A 16,665-nucleotide genomic window follows, 5' to 3' on the forward strand; every position below is an offset into this window, starting at 1 on the left:
AAATCACAGAAAGAGTAATACTACTAGAATGATATATATTTCAAATTATCAAGATTTAAGAACTCAAACTATTTATTCATTAAAAATAACATGGATAAGTTATAACAGTGAGCTACAGGTTAGCATGTCTAAATTGTCCGGAGTAAATTAAACAGCAAACCCAGCCTTAAATAGCTTTATTCTTTATTTAGTATTATGGCACTTTTTACATGTTTACACATTACAAATAACTTCTGTGGGCCCTCTTATAGCATTTGAAGACCAAAAGAAATACATACATTAGCTGTGAATTTAGATTTGTTTTTCTTTCGGTGAAGTAGCATACCAAGCAAAAATAAGAATACAGTTTCTCAGATTTTATTGCATTTTCAGGATGTGAGCATCATTATTTTATGTATTGTCAAACCAAATCAAGCTTCATGAGTTTGAAAATGTTGATAACCAGTAAGACAGCCACAATGTTCATCCAAATACTCTTAAAATGTGATTTTTTTTTTTATTTTTTAATTTAGTTTTTTTAGGACAAGATGCAATGCAGTCATCACTTATTAATTAGTCGTCGTACTGATGTTTAACATGAGTGCTGTGGATCTCTGTTCAAGTAAAATATTAAAATAAGCCCCAAAAATATTCATCCATCCATACAAACAGGTGCAGGCTCCAAGGGACGCCAAGGTAAACAGGTTGCATTTGATGGCACACCAGGAGTTACAAGTACATTATTTACATTACATACGCAAGTGGACATGCAGTTCCTTGAAAAGAAGCTTGTGGAAAAATAAACATACTGTATGTCACATTCTGTTGAGTTTTTAGTCCCCGGGAAGCATTCTGTGATCAGTATTAATTAGAAAACATGCTACTAGAACGACTCCAACAGGAGTGGTGGTAAAGCTGACTGAGTCGTCCTCCGTGCCAGGCAGCGACTAATTAAGCAGTTCTTCAAAGCAAACCTGATAAATGTGGCGTTCGGAAAGTGGCCGATTTTTGCGCTTTAGACTCAGTTCCCTGCCAAGTCCTGGATGGGAAGTGCAGCAGACCCTCAAGTCCGGTTGAGAGTCAGGAGGATGGCGGTTTTGAAGCGTTTTTAGGTCCGAACCCAGCTGAGAGGCACCCAGAAACACTCACGCTCCAGTCTTTCTAAAATACTCCGCAGTTCTGTGCAGGCGCTGGCGGAGTCCTCCTTGATCAGGACCCGGTCAACCAGATGCCCGTATTGTTGATCCATCTGAATGGCGGACTGGCGCATCTCTTGGAGGTCCTCGTCCTGTTCAGAAAATGCAAAGGAATCATACAGCTCTCTAATCTCTCAAGAAAATTCATGTTCTACTCCAATTGTTAATCCTGGAAGTCTGAATATTGGCTGACAAAAGGGAGCGTGAGAGAGGAAGGTAGGACCGTGTTCGGAGTTAAGATGTTGATCGAGGCTGATTGTTAACTCTTTCTTTGCGGCACATTCAAAGCTTGCTCATACCACATTTTTGCAACACTGAGCAAAAAATAAACCAAGCAACGCCTTGTAACTGGAAAAAATTCAAAGTTAGGTTACTCGTAAATTTTTCTACTCTAAATTTGTTTTACAAAATTGAGTATGTGGGTCATCATTTCATTGTGGAAAAGCCTCAGGAAACTCACCGTAACCCGGCCTTGCTCCGCCCCTCCCGGCGAGGTAGTGGCGGTGCGGCGCCGTCTGCTTTCGGGAACCCGAGGTTTGACAAAAACCACGTAAGGCTTGAACTCCGCCGTCCGTAGCCTTCTCAAGGCCTGCAGCGTTCAAGAAAAGCCATCAGAACAAGTAATGAGGCAGTTGTATGAGCACGACTGGTCCTTGCAGATACCTCAGGCTGAACATCTACGATGCACAATTTGTTCTTGGCCTGCACGGAGCGGATGGCCTCGATACTGGTACCGTACTGGTTTTCCTTGTACTCGCCGTGCTCAATGAACCTGAAAAGCAGAACCAGATGATCGTTTAATGTCATGTCATATCATTACACAATTTCATTTCTCATAGAATTTTTACACATTGCCATTCCAAGTCGGCCTGTGCGAACGCACACTTTGCGCATGCCTATTACCGCCACGGCCCCTTTATAAGTTCCCTATTAAGAGTCGATCTTCAGTTTTGTAAAGTCGTGTTTTATTCCAATTAATTCCCATAAATGCCAGTTAATCCCCACTGAAAGGTTCCAACTCTGAAAATGCCTGGAATTTTGCAATCGTACTTGTTGTTGAGGACGTCCGTGTCAAACTGCTGCTTGGTGACAAAGTGATACTCCACACCTTCCTTCTCATGAGGTTTCTTAGGCCTGGTGGTATCTGCAAGGATGACCAATAAAATGGTTGAGACCAAGACAAACTCAAAATAAATTTGGATTTGGAATACGGAGACTCACGTGGCACCGCGACGGCATAGCGATGCGGGTTCTCAGCAATCACCCGCTGCTTGAGTTCATTGATCCGCGCTCCGAGAGAACCTTAAGGCAAAGACAAACATTCCCAGCTTTTTTTTTTTTTTATATAACATTCCCCCCAGCTCTTCTGTCTTTCACTGCATGATTTTCGGCGTATTGGTAAAGCTAGCTAAGGAAACTGCATATTGCAACTGGGCCAGATAACCTCTGATGCGAACGAAGACCCTCAAGTTTTTAAATAGTGAGGGAAGGGCGACTCATACACGAGCCAAAGTGCGTCACTGGGGTTTTTTTTTTTTTAGACACACTCATGAATCTGAAAAATAAAATGGTGAAAAAAAACCTTCAGGTTCACTGCAGCTATAGCTCCGCAATTGATAACTGTTTACTTTTCCCTTTTTCATCTTGACCAATGATATAAAATTAATTAACCGCCCAACTCTACTTTGAAAATGAAGGAAACTCCAGGAACCGTGCAGGTGTTGCCTGAAAATGTGGAGGAAGCCAATCAGACTGTCCTAGAAGGCGCCATCAAACTTCCTTGGGCGGTTCCTCCAGCTTACCAATCAGAACCACCAGTCGAGGCCGCTCGTTGGGCCGCTGCTGGTAGCGGGTCACCTCCTCATAGGTCAGGAAATCAGAGTCTCCCGGGTCTGAGCCGTCGCTCGAAGAGCCTTGTCGGTCTTTCCGACTCAGGCGGAAGCTCCTGCGCAGACCGGCTGATACGGAAATGTGACACAACAGATGGCATAAAAAAGGGTAAGACGGGCACCACACAAAAAAAAAAATTTTAAATTGCGGCTCTTTTTCATGCATTTTGGACTTGTTTGATACCTTATATGGTATTGTCTTAGAACAGTGATTCTCAAAGTGTGGTATGCTTATTCCCTCAATTCTAATCTGCATGAACGAATCACTGAATTAAATGTTCATATTGTGAAAGTAGTTCAAACTTTTTTTTTTTTTTAAATCATACAATAATATATACACATTTTAGGAATAAAATTAAAAAAAAAAAACTTGGAGAACCACATAATTTTTGAGATGGCACGATAAGTAAAAAGTTTGAGAACCACTGTCTTAGATCTAAAGTTATAAGGCTGTGGCAGGACAGGTGGACCCGACCCTGGGCCCGCCCCACAGTCGGGTCCGTCTGTCATCTGGACGGCGGACTACACACCCAAGGGAAGCCGGCCATCGTACCTGAATAAAATTCCCAGGAAAACACCTGACCACAGGAGGGCGCCACTGCGTTACACTTAGGAGAGACTACAACTGTTGTTAGAGCTTGACTCCACTTAGACTCACACGTGCACGCCAGTCAGGTGAACGAGCAGCAGACGTGCCTGGTAGAGTGCGCAATGCGTCCAACGTGGCAGGAGGGCCCTCGTGGGGTGGTGGATAAGGGTGGGATTTGGTTGCTGGTAGGGTGGGGCACTGGAGCACTGCAGCAGATGCAGATGCAGGCAGGGAGGGGCAGAAGTGGGGATTGGTTGGGAAGGCATGAAAGGGGGGCTCGGCAAGGGGGTGGTGTACGGCTCCAAGCGGGGTGCTGAATGTACCGGAAGCACAAATGTCGAGTTATACGGTGACAGACACTACCAGCTGTTTTTCTCGATTCCAAATGACGGCATTCCAGCAGGATGGAGGGAAGCAGACGACTCATGTTTGGCTGAGGGACGGCAGTTCAGAGGAAGGGTTGCAGTTGAGAGCCCCTTTCACACTTTTTCGGGAATCCCCCTACCCACTCTTGAATGCTGGGCAAAATATTCTTGGGCACACCCCAAACCCTGGCACCACATATTCCACTCTATCAAACAATGCACACCATAATTGGAAGACAATCTAAAAGTGTATTTACCCTTTCCATCAACTTCAAAAGTTGACTTGTACTTTCATTGGCACTTTGCTAACCTCTGCGGTGCCTGGATGGATTACTTCACAATTGCTCGCTTTATATTGCCCTGACTCCTGACTTTCTCCATTTCCATGTCAGTGTCAGAGGCCTATCATAGGAAGAACAAGCTGACCTTTTATTCAATGAGTCACTTCTCTGTGTGAAAGGGACCAACTGGAAATGTACGGTCTGACTTTCCCAGAGATGGGCTCCCTCTTGACAAAGCTGTCATATTTCCTGTATCACTGCTCTGTGTGAAAGTGACCAACTTGGAATCGAAGGGGATCCTGGAATTTCTCGATTTCCAAGGTAGTATCAGAGGCATACCAGAGACAGGAACTACCAACAAGGCTGGCTTTTACTCTGTCCTGGGTCTTTCTCAAAGAGACCAATTGTGACAATTGGTTGAGAGAGTTCTGGCCCTAATCTTGTTGTTTATTTCCATCCATCAATTTGGTCATCGTATGGATGCTGAGGACTTCAGTACTGACTAGTCAAAAACCCACAGGATTGAAATGTGAAGTTCAAAGCAAATAATTTCTGAAAATGATGGATCATTTGATTAACTTCCAAAACCACCTGATGGGGATTTGGTAGCGTTCCTCTTTAAAACTTTATCTGATTGTAAAGCAGCTTGAAGCCACGTAACTACATCAGTAACCAATCTCCACCAATCAACATCATTTGGTTTCCTACCCATGGGGTTGTTACCCAAATGTAAGCAGAACACCAGAAATTGTTTGGTGGAGTTTTATGCATCGAGCATTCTATCCTGGACCCTTCCACAGCAACCCTCAACCCTGCAGCCAAACATCTGGGACCTCCCCCAGGGCCCGTTGCGTCCGGGGAACCAGCCAAGTGCCATGACGAGCAAGATTAGGAGGGTGTACACGTTCTCACCTATGTACTGTCCATTGAAATAGCCCTCACAGTCACAGTCGTCTGCAGAGAGGGAAGCAGGGAAAAGAAGGGATGGGGTAAGCAACACGGGTGTAGGACATCTTGGTAACGGTACACAAGAGGCGGGATAAGCATAATGAAGGAATGACATGATGGAAAATTGGCGATAAGGAGCAACTTTACACAAACAACACAAAAAGTCATCTAAACCCAGATTACAGGTGGGACAACATCGATATTGCATGTACGGTAACGTTAGCACGGTGGGATAGTGGTTAGCACATCTACTTCACAATTCTGAGGTTCTGCATTCAAATTTTGGGTTCTTCGAATTCCTCCCACATTCCGAAACAACATGGTGATATCAAGTATTGATACAATGTGGTGGATGGACTGTTTTGGTCACCTCACCTCATCGGAGTAAAAAAAAATACATTTAATTCTAAATGAAAGTGGACAAAAGCAACAATATATATGGCTTTGAAAACCCAAAGTATTTAGAAAATAAAACATTAACAAGGTTTATTCATTTCATTTTTTTCATGTTTGGCGGGCCGCATTAAAACGTTTAACGGGCCGCATGTGGGCCCCGCGCCGTAGTTTGCCCACCCCTGGCATAGACTATGCTAGATTCTAGAATTTTCTGATATAGTAATATTCAGGTGGTGAGAGCGATTAAGTGGGAATAGTTGAGGAAATATGCAAACATGATTTTGCCTTTAAAATCATGTCTGTTGTGTTTGTACTCACCTTTATCGCACACTTGATCATCTGAGACAGTAAAGAAGACAACATATAACACAATAGAAGAAGAAAAATATACAGTGCATAAGTGGCTTAATTACAAATAGAAAAAAAATACAGTGGTACTGTCCAAACTATTGTCCAGCATGGAGTTACAATCACAATATGAAATGACGGTAATTTTAGTTGGTTTCTCTTGAGCGAGGCAGTCTGTGACATTAACATTTGGTGCAAACTGCGGGCTATCGAGTTAAGAGAGTGTTTTATTGTTCAAATCAAAATTGCCATATGCTGGATTTAAGGCGATAAAAGTCACGAGTGGGAAAAGCAGCGAGCAGGCCCCCCCCCGCTGGGCTGGATGGGGAATTAAGAGTGGCAGAGGGCGGCCGCCATGTTGCTAAGCCACGGCGGCCTCCCCCCTGCTGCTCATAATCGGATCGCCTGCAAGCAAACATTTCATGCAGACTCCCACGCCCAACCAACGCAGATTGAGCTCGCCCTCACCTGGCTGCATGGACATTAAAAACACCAGTCGACTAACATAAGGAAGCGAGAAAGTGACCTATTTAAGCAATTATGGGATTGATTTAGATATTGATGTAGCTGTGGGAAACTTACAGGAAGGCGTTTTCGGGGATTTGGGATTAGGGAGTGTGCCCACTTTCATCCTGTAGGCCAATCGCCTGGTGAGAAGGCAAAAAGCATATTTTGATGTCGAGGGCATCATGGAAATAACAGGCGTGTAGTCATCTTTTTCACACAGAAGTCCTGCAAATGTGTCGGATGGCAACTTTAAATTTGCCTTTCACGCATAACCCAGCAAAGCCCGGTCGAGCAGCAACACATACAAACGGAGCGCACGACAATACACACAGACGCTTACCTCTCCTGAAAGTGTTTAGAAGGGACGAGTCCAGCGCGCAGGTTGCTGTCACCCACTCGCTTGGCCTGCCACCACGTGGGGTCGTCCTGGGTCACGACCTGCAGGATGTCGCCGCGTTTGAAGGGGAGTCCGGCCTCCTGGCATGGCGTGGCCTTGTCCTCCAAGGGGATGTAGTCGAACAAGGCTCTCAGGTACACCTGCGTTGTGTAGATATTAATAATGACTTGAAATCCCGCTTTGAATTTTATCTTATTGAAGCTTTACTTTATTTGGACCTTAATCTTGCCAAAGCGTAAAAGAGAGGTATGATATGTTTCTGCAATTGACTTTAAACGTGGTGGACACGTGCCCGTAGTCGACGGATTACATTTTAGGACTTTGTTCTAACTGACCTTAAACTTAAGGAGATCGTGTCAAAGTCCACCAATAAAAACATGAAAAATATATTTGCAACCGACAAATTAAAAGCTGGAATGAAGGCTTCCTCGATAATTGTATAATAACACATGAATAAATCAGCTCTTCGGCAAGCTACCCGTCGTAAAGGCTCACCTTGCTCTCCCGCAGTCGATCTTCCTCTTTAACAGCAGGGATGATCTTGAGTGTGATGGAACCCTGCGACTGCGACTGGATCAGAACAAGAAGAAGAAGAAGCGTTCAACTAAGAGGGAGCACGACTGCCATCCATTTTGGCTCACCAGCAACTGACTGATCTCATCGGGCCTCTTGTGGACCACCGACACACCGTTGACTTCCCTGAGCTCGTCTCCAACATGGACCAAACCTGCGAAGAACCACAACGACGACCGTGAAAAGAAACAAACATGAATCCAAGAAGCTGCTCTGCTGGATTTATCTGTTTACTTTGACATCTCTGTCTGAGCTCTTTGTCGCAACCACAATAATGAAAGCCAAGATGCAAAGTACTGAGCAATATTCAGGAAAGTCTCAATGGTGTGTTTTAACAGACAGTTTGGGTCTTCCTTTTGATTCTTAATCCGTCTTCAACTTCAAACATTCATCTCAGTGACTTTTATCATGAAAGTTAGCACTAGGCAGTGGATCAACATCATCAGTCAAGTTGGCTAAAATTAGCCACGAAAACAGAAACCCGGATGAATAATGGAGGCATGAGCAAATAATGCGGATGCAAATTAATTTCAAATTGTTATCAGATGATTAGTTATAATGGGAATAAAATCAAATATGCAAAAATCAGAAGGTGATGTGCATAACAATTAGGTTACTAAAGTATTCCAAAAATGCTTCTTGAGCAGACGAGTATTGGGTTTTTAAAAAAAAGCGTCGATCGGATTAGGGACCACAGATGCTGAGGGTCAAGGTTCTAATGGTGGAGGTTAGGATGTAAGGATGGGGAATAATGTTAGGGATGAGTGTTGGGTTTTAGGGTAAATGTTAGGGTTTGTGTTAATGTTAAGATATAGGGAGAAATGCTAAAGATTAAGTTGAAAAGTTAGTAGTGTCCAGAGAAGGGTAAAGATTAACTTTAGTGGCTTTAATGTTCGATGTTAAGCGTTGAGCTAAGGTTTAACTTCACAATTTACCACTTCTGTCCGCCGCACCCCCTCTCATGATACGAGCCACAATTACAGCCCCGGTGGCCTCATCCCTCCTGATGGTGGCGCCCTGAGGTGTCGGCACACACATGGTATGCGATTAAAATCTGATCTGTGTGACTCTTCCTGACGTCATCTGTTATTTTTATGTGCATCACCACTGACCAGAGGCTCTTTGTTCTTTACCAGACGCACAATCTTCACCGACTCCTCCTCCAGTTCATCATCGTAGTCCTCTGGCAGCGGCGGCAGGACGGGATCGAAACTCTTCTGGGCCACCGTGTCGTGCACGGACAGGAGGGCCTAGTGGGGTACCACGATACAGCAATTTCAGGTACAGAACCAAAACACGGTTGTACATGTTTAGATTTTGTTTAATGCGCCCTTGCATCCTCAAAAAGGTCAAAACAAAGGTCAACCAACATATTTTTTGTTTACAGAGCACCACCATTTTTTCCTTCATTTTAAAAGTTAATGATTTGTCACAATAACCAATTACATTACTAGTGCGATCCGTACCACCAATCAGCAGTGCATCTATAATGATTGACACGCGAGGAGACTATCATCGCAGCTGGCTTACTTTGAGATGAGGTGAGGTCAGCAGATGCAGCAGCTCCCTCTCCTCCGTGTTCATCGGGCGACTCTGCAACTCGTCTGTCACCTGTCAGTCACAAAGACATAAATCAGCTTCCTGCCAAGCACACTCGGAGTTGAGTGGTCATTGAGTGGTGAGCGAGGCCAGGTCAGCACTTTTGCCCGGGCTGCAGGATGCTCCTGGCCCATGGATGAGATGTGCCTGGCGATGACTCGGCACTTTTTTACAGCTTTCAAACAGTTCTTGTAATGCTTTTTGGCTGGAGACCACTCAGGGTTATTACCTCCGCCAAGGACATTATCATGTCCCTTTTTTTTTTTATTGTGTACGTGCGTGTGCATGGGCGCGTGCATGTTTTGAGTGGACGTACGTCTTCAGTTAGAGAGGAGACGCTATGCAGGACAGGAGTTGGACTTTGTCTCTCATACTGTCTCAACCTTTCATGGATCTGGAACAGAAATGTGAATATGCGATATTAGAGTTGCAGAGATGAGCTTTAAAAGTGATGTAAATATGGACTATTGGACTTGTATAGGGCATTATACGAAAAAATAACTCGTTGGGTGCTGCCGCAAAAGTGGGAAGTGAAGGTGATCTGTTGTCCTTCTTGTCTCTATTCTTAATAAATGTGGACTGAAGTGACCGCAGGGTCAAACTAGTTGATCGTCTTTGCAAGTATGGGGTCCAAACCCAGGAAGTATTTAACAGGAAACGGAAGACAAGGACGTGTCCTCCAAACATTGCGATACTATGTATATAATTAAATGCAAATACGAATATGTAAATTACTTAACTACATAAATTAACTATACATATAATTATAAATGACTAAAAATTAAACAAATAACTTAAATCTATGCACAATTATGGCTACATTTACAATTACAACGACACGCCGCCGGTTTGTGCGCGATGGAGCGCACCTGCATGTCACGTGACGCAAGTCAATGACTACTAACGCTCCACGCTCAAACTAGTGCAGACGTATATTTGCCGTTCAAATGTTCGCCTTTCTGTGTACCAACCGAGTTAAGTATCAGCAGCGACGTTCCGGGGCCGAAAAAGACAGCCAATTGTCGCACGTCTCTGTTCGAATTGTTTTTATTTAAAAAAAAAAAAAAAACTCATTTTGAATGCTCAGCAAACATTGCCAACCGAACCGAAGTGCCACCAGCTGACGGCTTTCAAAAACTCGCCGTCAGACTCGCAAAAGCATATTGAGGTAAGATTAAAGTTTCTTTTTCAGGGGTGTCGAGGGTGTGTGACTTAATTAGACTCATGATGAAGGTTGTAATAAGAGTTTAAGTTATTGCGAATAAAGTTGGAATTCAATTGCAATTTCTTCTGTTAACAATGTAAGTGGGTACTCCATCCCGGCACAGCAACACACTGCCCCCAAGAGGCCAAAACGCGCAGAAACTTTTTTTTATAAGTTCCGTTATTGTAGTATGTTCTTTATTGTGATGTAGCAGAATGAAAATGTATGCATGTACAGTCATTCTGCGGTTGACAAAAATATTGAGTTTTGAAGTCAATGAATAATTGTTATAATTATTGTAATTTCAATCTTATTTTTTTTTACATATATGTGAGATATATAAAAGTATTACACCATTTGGAAAGTGCTTTGTTACAACTCCGGCTGTTGTGAAATGCGCTATATAAAAAAAGTACTGTGTTGTATTCCATAATCATCCAGTCCATTACAGTTGTTTAGAATATTAATTGTCCTGCAAATACGTCTGTATTTGAGGTAAACTGTTGATTATTAATAATGCATGTTCCTCACCTTCATCAGGTACGCCAAGCTTCTCTCGCTGAAGACGTCCTTGAGGAAGACCATATCCTCCTTGTGGTTGGCATCGGGCCTCAGCTGCGAGGTGAGCAGGGCCAATGTCTCGTGGAGCCCTAAAACGACGAAGAGGAGGAAGATTAAGGAACATGATGGAGGCAATCGAGATTACACCGATTATATCATCTCACCTGCTCCTGCTGTGAGCACCGGCATGGCGTCTTTCATCAATCCTCCAGGTAAGGAGGAGTGAACCTGTCAGGGTGGGCAACACTTAACTCTCACAAAGTGCAAAGATGTAAAATATAAAGGAATGGAAAATGCAATTTCTGTAGCGATTGTGGGGGAGTTCTAAAGAGCTGCCAAATTTTTTGGACGACATGAGTCTTGAAGTTGGAATGGTTTGGTTGATTAGAGAAAATGGAAGGAGGTGGGAAAAAAATATATAAAATAATAATTCTTAGTTTGGGGATTTTATTTTGAAATTGTGGGTGTTAGCATTGTGATCTGTATATTTACAGAATGAGCTGTACAGTTTCAAATTGGAATATTTTAAAACGATGATGAAATGTGAAAGGAGGCAATAAGTAGTTAAATTATGTTGTAACTTTGGTCTACATATTTATACAAATATTCGGAAATTTTAGTGTTTTAACCCAGATGAGAAACGTGAAAGCAACACATGAGCACAAAAGTGAAGAAAATATTACAATTTGCTCACACAGCATTCATACATTGATGGAGTTTGGTGAGGGTTTTAAGAAAAAAAAATCCCATTTTTATGTGGCCCATACAGTGAAATGCACTTATTTATTAAATATGCCAGGACGTCCACGTCAGCAGCTCCACAAATAGACTCAGACACTTTCTGGGTGGCGATCCAACAAAAATGACGTACTCTGCACTCAAATCTCGTTAACAGCTTAGCGGGCAGATCACACAAACATGATGGCGCTCACCCGGGCAGATGATTGGATGTCACATTTTCAAGACCTGTCTCAAAAAAAAAGTACTAGTAAAACTAGGACCTCCACCAAGGTCCAACAATCCTCGTGTGGCTCAGCATCAAACACGGCAAGCTGCAGTCTTTCTAGCGTATTTTTTGCAAGGCAGTTTACATCAAACATCCTGACAATTTTGGTGCACCCCCCAATGTCCTGCTCAACCGAAAATAAGTTCAAGCAAATCCCGTCATCACCAATATTCTAACCGAGTTGGCGCACCCTTATCCCCATCCGACCCACCAAAAAATTCAAAATGAACCTTGTTAATGGCTGACATCCCAACAAAGTTGATGTCACCGCGTTCTCCCTCACACCCACCTAAAACGTCTCATGAAGTAATTCCAGTCATTTGAGAAACTTCTGCTGAACATCAACATGCAGCATTGGTGTTGTTATGGGTGTTAAAAGTGTCGTCAGCGTGTGTAACACAACAAAGCGCCCGTCTTGTTAGCATTTTGTTAGCAGCATTGCACTCGAAAAATAAATAATCAAACTCAAGCTGTTCCAAGTTGGCGGTCTGCTAAGACTGACGGCACAGAGTCCACGGATATTAAGTGTCGGCAAGTCACACAAAAGGCGTATGTCGGTCAGTATTGCTGGAAAATATTCTAATACTGCTGTATCGTGATCTATCAATATCGTATCGTCATTTAAATATTCAGAAAGTGTTCTGTATTGCTGGCAAGGCACTCTCACACCGTGATACTATTAGCATCCTTTTCAAAATATTATAATAATACTTTAATCGTGATATTTTTGGTATTGTACATAATAATCCATAATTTCTGTTTTTTTTTGTTGTTTTTTTAAAATATTGCTTTTTCTGTCGTGATGCAGTCAGAAGACACATTAGGATGTGGTATGATACCATCACTACTGTTGATTAAGTATCGCTTTCATATCATATGTTGATATTGTAGTGTGATAATATAAATCATTGGCTGTCAAGATATTGTGGGCAAATTTTCTGTATCACGAAAAAGTATTGGTCTTGTTGGCAAAGTGTTGCACTAAAATTGTTCTGTGATACCATCGGTAGCTATAGATGACAATGTAATGTGATAAATATATTGTGATACTATTGCTCAGTGGTGCCCGACCACCGGGCCAAGCTCCAGTAGCGGTACGTGGCGGGCCGCACGGATGAAAGGGGGGGGGGGGACTTGCAGTACTTTCAGTTTATTTATTATTCGAGGCTGAAAAATATTTTAAAAATGATTCTCTCCAACAGACATCGGACTCTTGATGCATGTCGGGATGCTAATTGTCTCGGTTGCGTTACGCTCATATTAAACCCACAAGCTAGCAAAATGAGTAAAAAAAAACAGAGCACGTACGAAGCCCGCTACGTGGCAAACATCGTATCATGATGATACCGTATTCTAGAGTAACAAAGTATCGTGATGGTATCAAGGGTATCTTGATACCTGCGTTATGGGCTAAGTATGTTAAACACCATCTCGAACGTGTGTGTACCGTGATTGTAAGTGATATGGCATTTGGTACAAACACATACAGGAGGTAGAGTGAGCACATGTCACGAATGAAGCTAATCCTCTTGTTTGTGCCTCATCATCCTCACCATCATCATTCTCATCTGACAGGAGGGAGTGGTCCTTGCACCCCCCATGAACACGGAACAAAACTACTGCATCCCATTTTCTGCCGGCATATTGATGCTACCCCATCCCCCGCTAACTCCTCCACCCCACCACCTGGGTCTCCCATCCTCATCCTCCCTATGCAGTATCACGCTGCTCTTTCTCGCTGGCAGATGGAGGGATCCAAAAAACGAGGGAAAATAGAGCGATGAGGGAGCGTCCCATCTGGCTCATGTCGATGGCGTTGAAAAGGCTAAAAACACCAAACGAGGTGTCCTACCTTCTTCCTCGCTTTCTCCCGACGTTTGCAGCCACACTGCTGCCTGGCTCGTCTTTCTCCTTCCTCCTCCTCTTCCTCTTCTGGCTGCTGTGCTCACAAACCTGCTACACACTGGTGCCTCCCCACCTTTTTTTTTTTTAACGCCCCTCCTTCCTTCCATACCGTTCCTCCCTCTCTCATAACACTAGACAGAAGCCCGTAGTACATTGCAGTACATTGTGTGTGTGTTTTTTTTTTTTCCTCTACATTTCGGTGCAACAACTGGATAAAAATACCATCTCCCAAATCAATCAATACATCAATGTTTAAAGAAATCAATTACAAAATCACCAAAGGAAGTCTTGACAGTAACAGATAACTTAATTGATCCCAAGCAGATAAAAAAAGTTTATTCCAAAAAAATATGTAAAATAAAAACTGCATTAAGAAATACTACCTACTCTATTTTTCCCTGCAAACCAAAAATATATAATTGTGTAAAAAAAAATCAATCGGCAAATAAAAACTACGTTAAAATATGAATAATGGAAAATATTAATACATCGTCGATAGTTTATTGATACCAATAAACAAAAACATATAAATGCAATGAGCTAACAAATAAACTAAAACAAAATACAAATAATAGATACTTGTAAATCTATTCTAATTAATATTAAAATAAAAGCTTCACAAATATATTAATAATGATCACTGCATGCGAACAATAGATGGATAATGTACAATGAATACATTTTAAACATGAATAAAATAATTCAAATGGACAGATTAATACAAAATCTATATTCATAATTTCTACAAAAATATATTTTTCAAGTGCTTTCTTTGAAGTATTTTTTAAAATGTGTCTGAGTATTTTTGTAATGACAACTTATTGACTAAATGTAAAAATGTAAATTTAGTAAGCACAATAACAGTCTTGTATTTTTGTGTCTTGTGTGTGTGGCGTTCATGATGATGTCATCACTAAAGGACATCTTTAACTAATTGGTTATTCCTGCTTCCTGGCCCCAACATGCTTTGTGCACCCACATGACTGCCTAATAACACACACACAGACGCATACACAAGGAAACACACACACACACACACATTCACATGGTAATTGCGGGTGTTCCCATCTGGACTGTCATATATCTTCGGCTGCAAAGACACAAGCTGTGCATTGTTTTCAGTTGCGCTCACACATTTCATGTTTTATGTCTCGATTTCAAAGCTGGAACCCAAATATCTTTTGTTTGCAGATCAGTAATTAAAGTTTCAAAAATAGTCAATGATTTTAAATAGTGTTTTGTATTCTTGACAGCACTATTTGAACTCACAGGGCAACGGTTTTATCTTTATATGTCCTAAAAGTCTGGACATTTTAAAGTGTCTTTCTCTATTTGATTTTTTTTATCTATTTGAATGACTATATATAATACTTTAGATTATATTAAAATATTTATCATTGTATTTTTTTTTCATTTTTGCCGCCATTAGTAGTGGGTTAAATGTTAAATGTTTTGTTATTATTGATTAAGACCAATATGCTGAGATCAAATGTTTTCAATTTGATTTATTTTTGATTGATCAAAAATGATCAGGATCAGTGATTCTGGCTCTTATCAAATCGATACCAAATCCTTAAAGCGTCACATACTGACACATTCTTTTGAAATCCCATCAGTGGACTTGACCGAACATTGTTTTATATTTTTTATGCATTTTATGTATTACGTATATTGTATTGTATGTCATGCGATGTTACGAGGTACACGACTTAACTCCATCAAGGCCTCGGACAACCCAGCAGGATGACGACTTCAGACGGCGTGGAAGCGAAGGTAAGATGCCGTCTTATTGGTTTCAAAATGAGTTTGATGATGTTAGATGCGGATACGTGACACCTAAGGCTGCTGGGAAATGTCTCCTAATTGGATGCACTTGCAGAGTAGCATTAGCCCACAGTAAAAGTCAATTACAGCCAATAGAAACGCAGTGTCTTGTATCGGTTTCGTGATATCATCATCTCACGTTGCTATAGGCATAGGACCGTGATAACATCGTTTTAACATCGTTGTCATTGACAGAATAGTATAGTTTAGCGATATTATGAGTAAGGGCAACAAAGTTTTGTCTTGTGATATTATTGGTATGGTTGGTAAAATATTTAAATTATTTTCAACAAATGCTAATACCACGAGTATAGATAACTAAGTATAATAATGTATTGTGATCCAATGTGTATTACCGGCAAATTTTTGTGTGTTTTATCACCATATTATTGACAAAAAATTGTAACCTCTTTAAAAGCAGTTTAATTGGTGAAGGTCATTTACTATTGTGATATCTGTGTTTTTTATGTATCACATACCCAATGCTATTTCAGTATTACTGGCAAAGTATGACAACATATCGTAATTCTACTTTTGTTGAAATTTGGAAAAGTATTGAATCGGGATACTATTAGTATCATTAGTGATGTATTGCTATAATATTAGAATTGGTATAATTAGCGTTGCAAAGTATGACATCCTCATTGTGGAACAATTGGTCATTTTGGTGATATATTGTGCTATTGATATGATCCTCGATTTGTGAAAAAGTACCAACTTGACCAAATTTGGACATGGGAGGTTTCTGCCTGACAGTTGTGTATGATAGCGTCGTCATATTTACAAAGTGTTTCATTTTCCGCAAAAGTCAAGTTATTTTTTAATGTATGTCGCCCTTAATCACAAGAAAGTCTCAAAGGGCTTCACATGCCTACACTTGACAAATAGTAACAGCATCCCCTGAAATTAACCACCAGGAGGGCAAGGGAAAAACTCCAAAAAGTTGGATGTAGGTGTTGGATGATCTTCACGTCTGCGGTTCAGTCCCACCATTTGTCCTGGCGGGTCGATACTGATTGGATTGCATTCCTCTTTCCGAACCCTCAGACGTTTCAGATGACTACTCAGACGGGTATTGAGCATGTGGTGGAGTACCCA

General features: G+C 41.6%; 1 protein-coding gene across 3 annotated transcripts; it reads right to left on the bottom strand.

Annotated features, from left to right (window-relative positions):
• Positions 1–341: 341 nt before the first annotated feature.
• mpp3a (MAGUK p55 scaffold protein 3a) lies at positions 342–13,807 on the bottom strand. 3 transcript variants are annotated; one of them, XM_088316464.1, is made up of 20 exons: positions 13,691–13,807; positions 10,997–11,060; positions 10,803–10,921; positions 9,384–9,461; positions 8,999–9,079; positions 8,581–8,718; positions 8,404–8,485; positions 7,537–7,622; positions 7,391–7,465; positions 6,839–7,035; positions 6,574–6,638; positions 5,962–5,982; positions 5,212–5,253; positions 3,618–3,683; positions 2,978–3,133; positions 2,397–2,477; positions 2,226–2,319; positions 1,839–1,947; positions 1,636–1,764; positions 342–1,267 (listed from the first exon to the last, which is right to left on the bottom strand). In XM_088316464.1, the coding sequence occupies exons 2-20, from the start codon at positions 11,031–11,033 to the stop codon at positions 1,088–1,090; spliced, it is 1,836 nt and encodes a 611-aa protein (XP_088172590.1). In that variant the 5' UTR covers positions 11,034–11,060; positions 13,691–13,807; the 3' UTR covers positions 342–1,087. The 3 variants fall into 3 exon arrangements, with proteins under 3 accessions (XP_088172590.1, XP_088172591.1, XP_088172594.1); XM_088316465.1 differs by lacking the exon at positions 3,618–3,683; XM_088316468.1 differs by lacking the exons at positions 3,618–3,683; positions 5,212–5,253.
• Between the last annotated feature and the right edge of the window lie 2,858 nt (positions 13,808–16,665).

Source organism: Idiotropiscis lumnitzeri, chromosome 15 (assembly GCF_059441095.1).
Source record: "Idiotropiscis lumnitzeri isolate Australia: NSW breed Sydney's pygmy pipehorse chromosome 15, RoL_Ilum_1.0, whole genome shotgun sequence".
NCBI lineage: Eukaryota > Metazoa > Chordata > Actinopteri > Syngnathiformes > Syngnathidae > Idiotropiscis > Idiotropiscis lumnitzeri.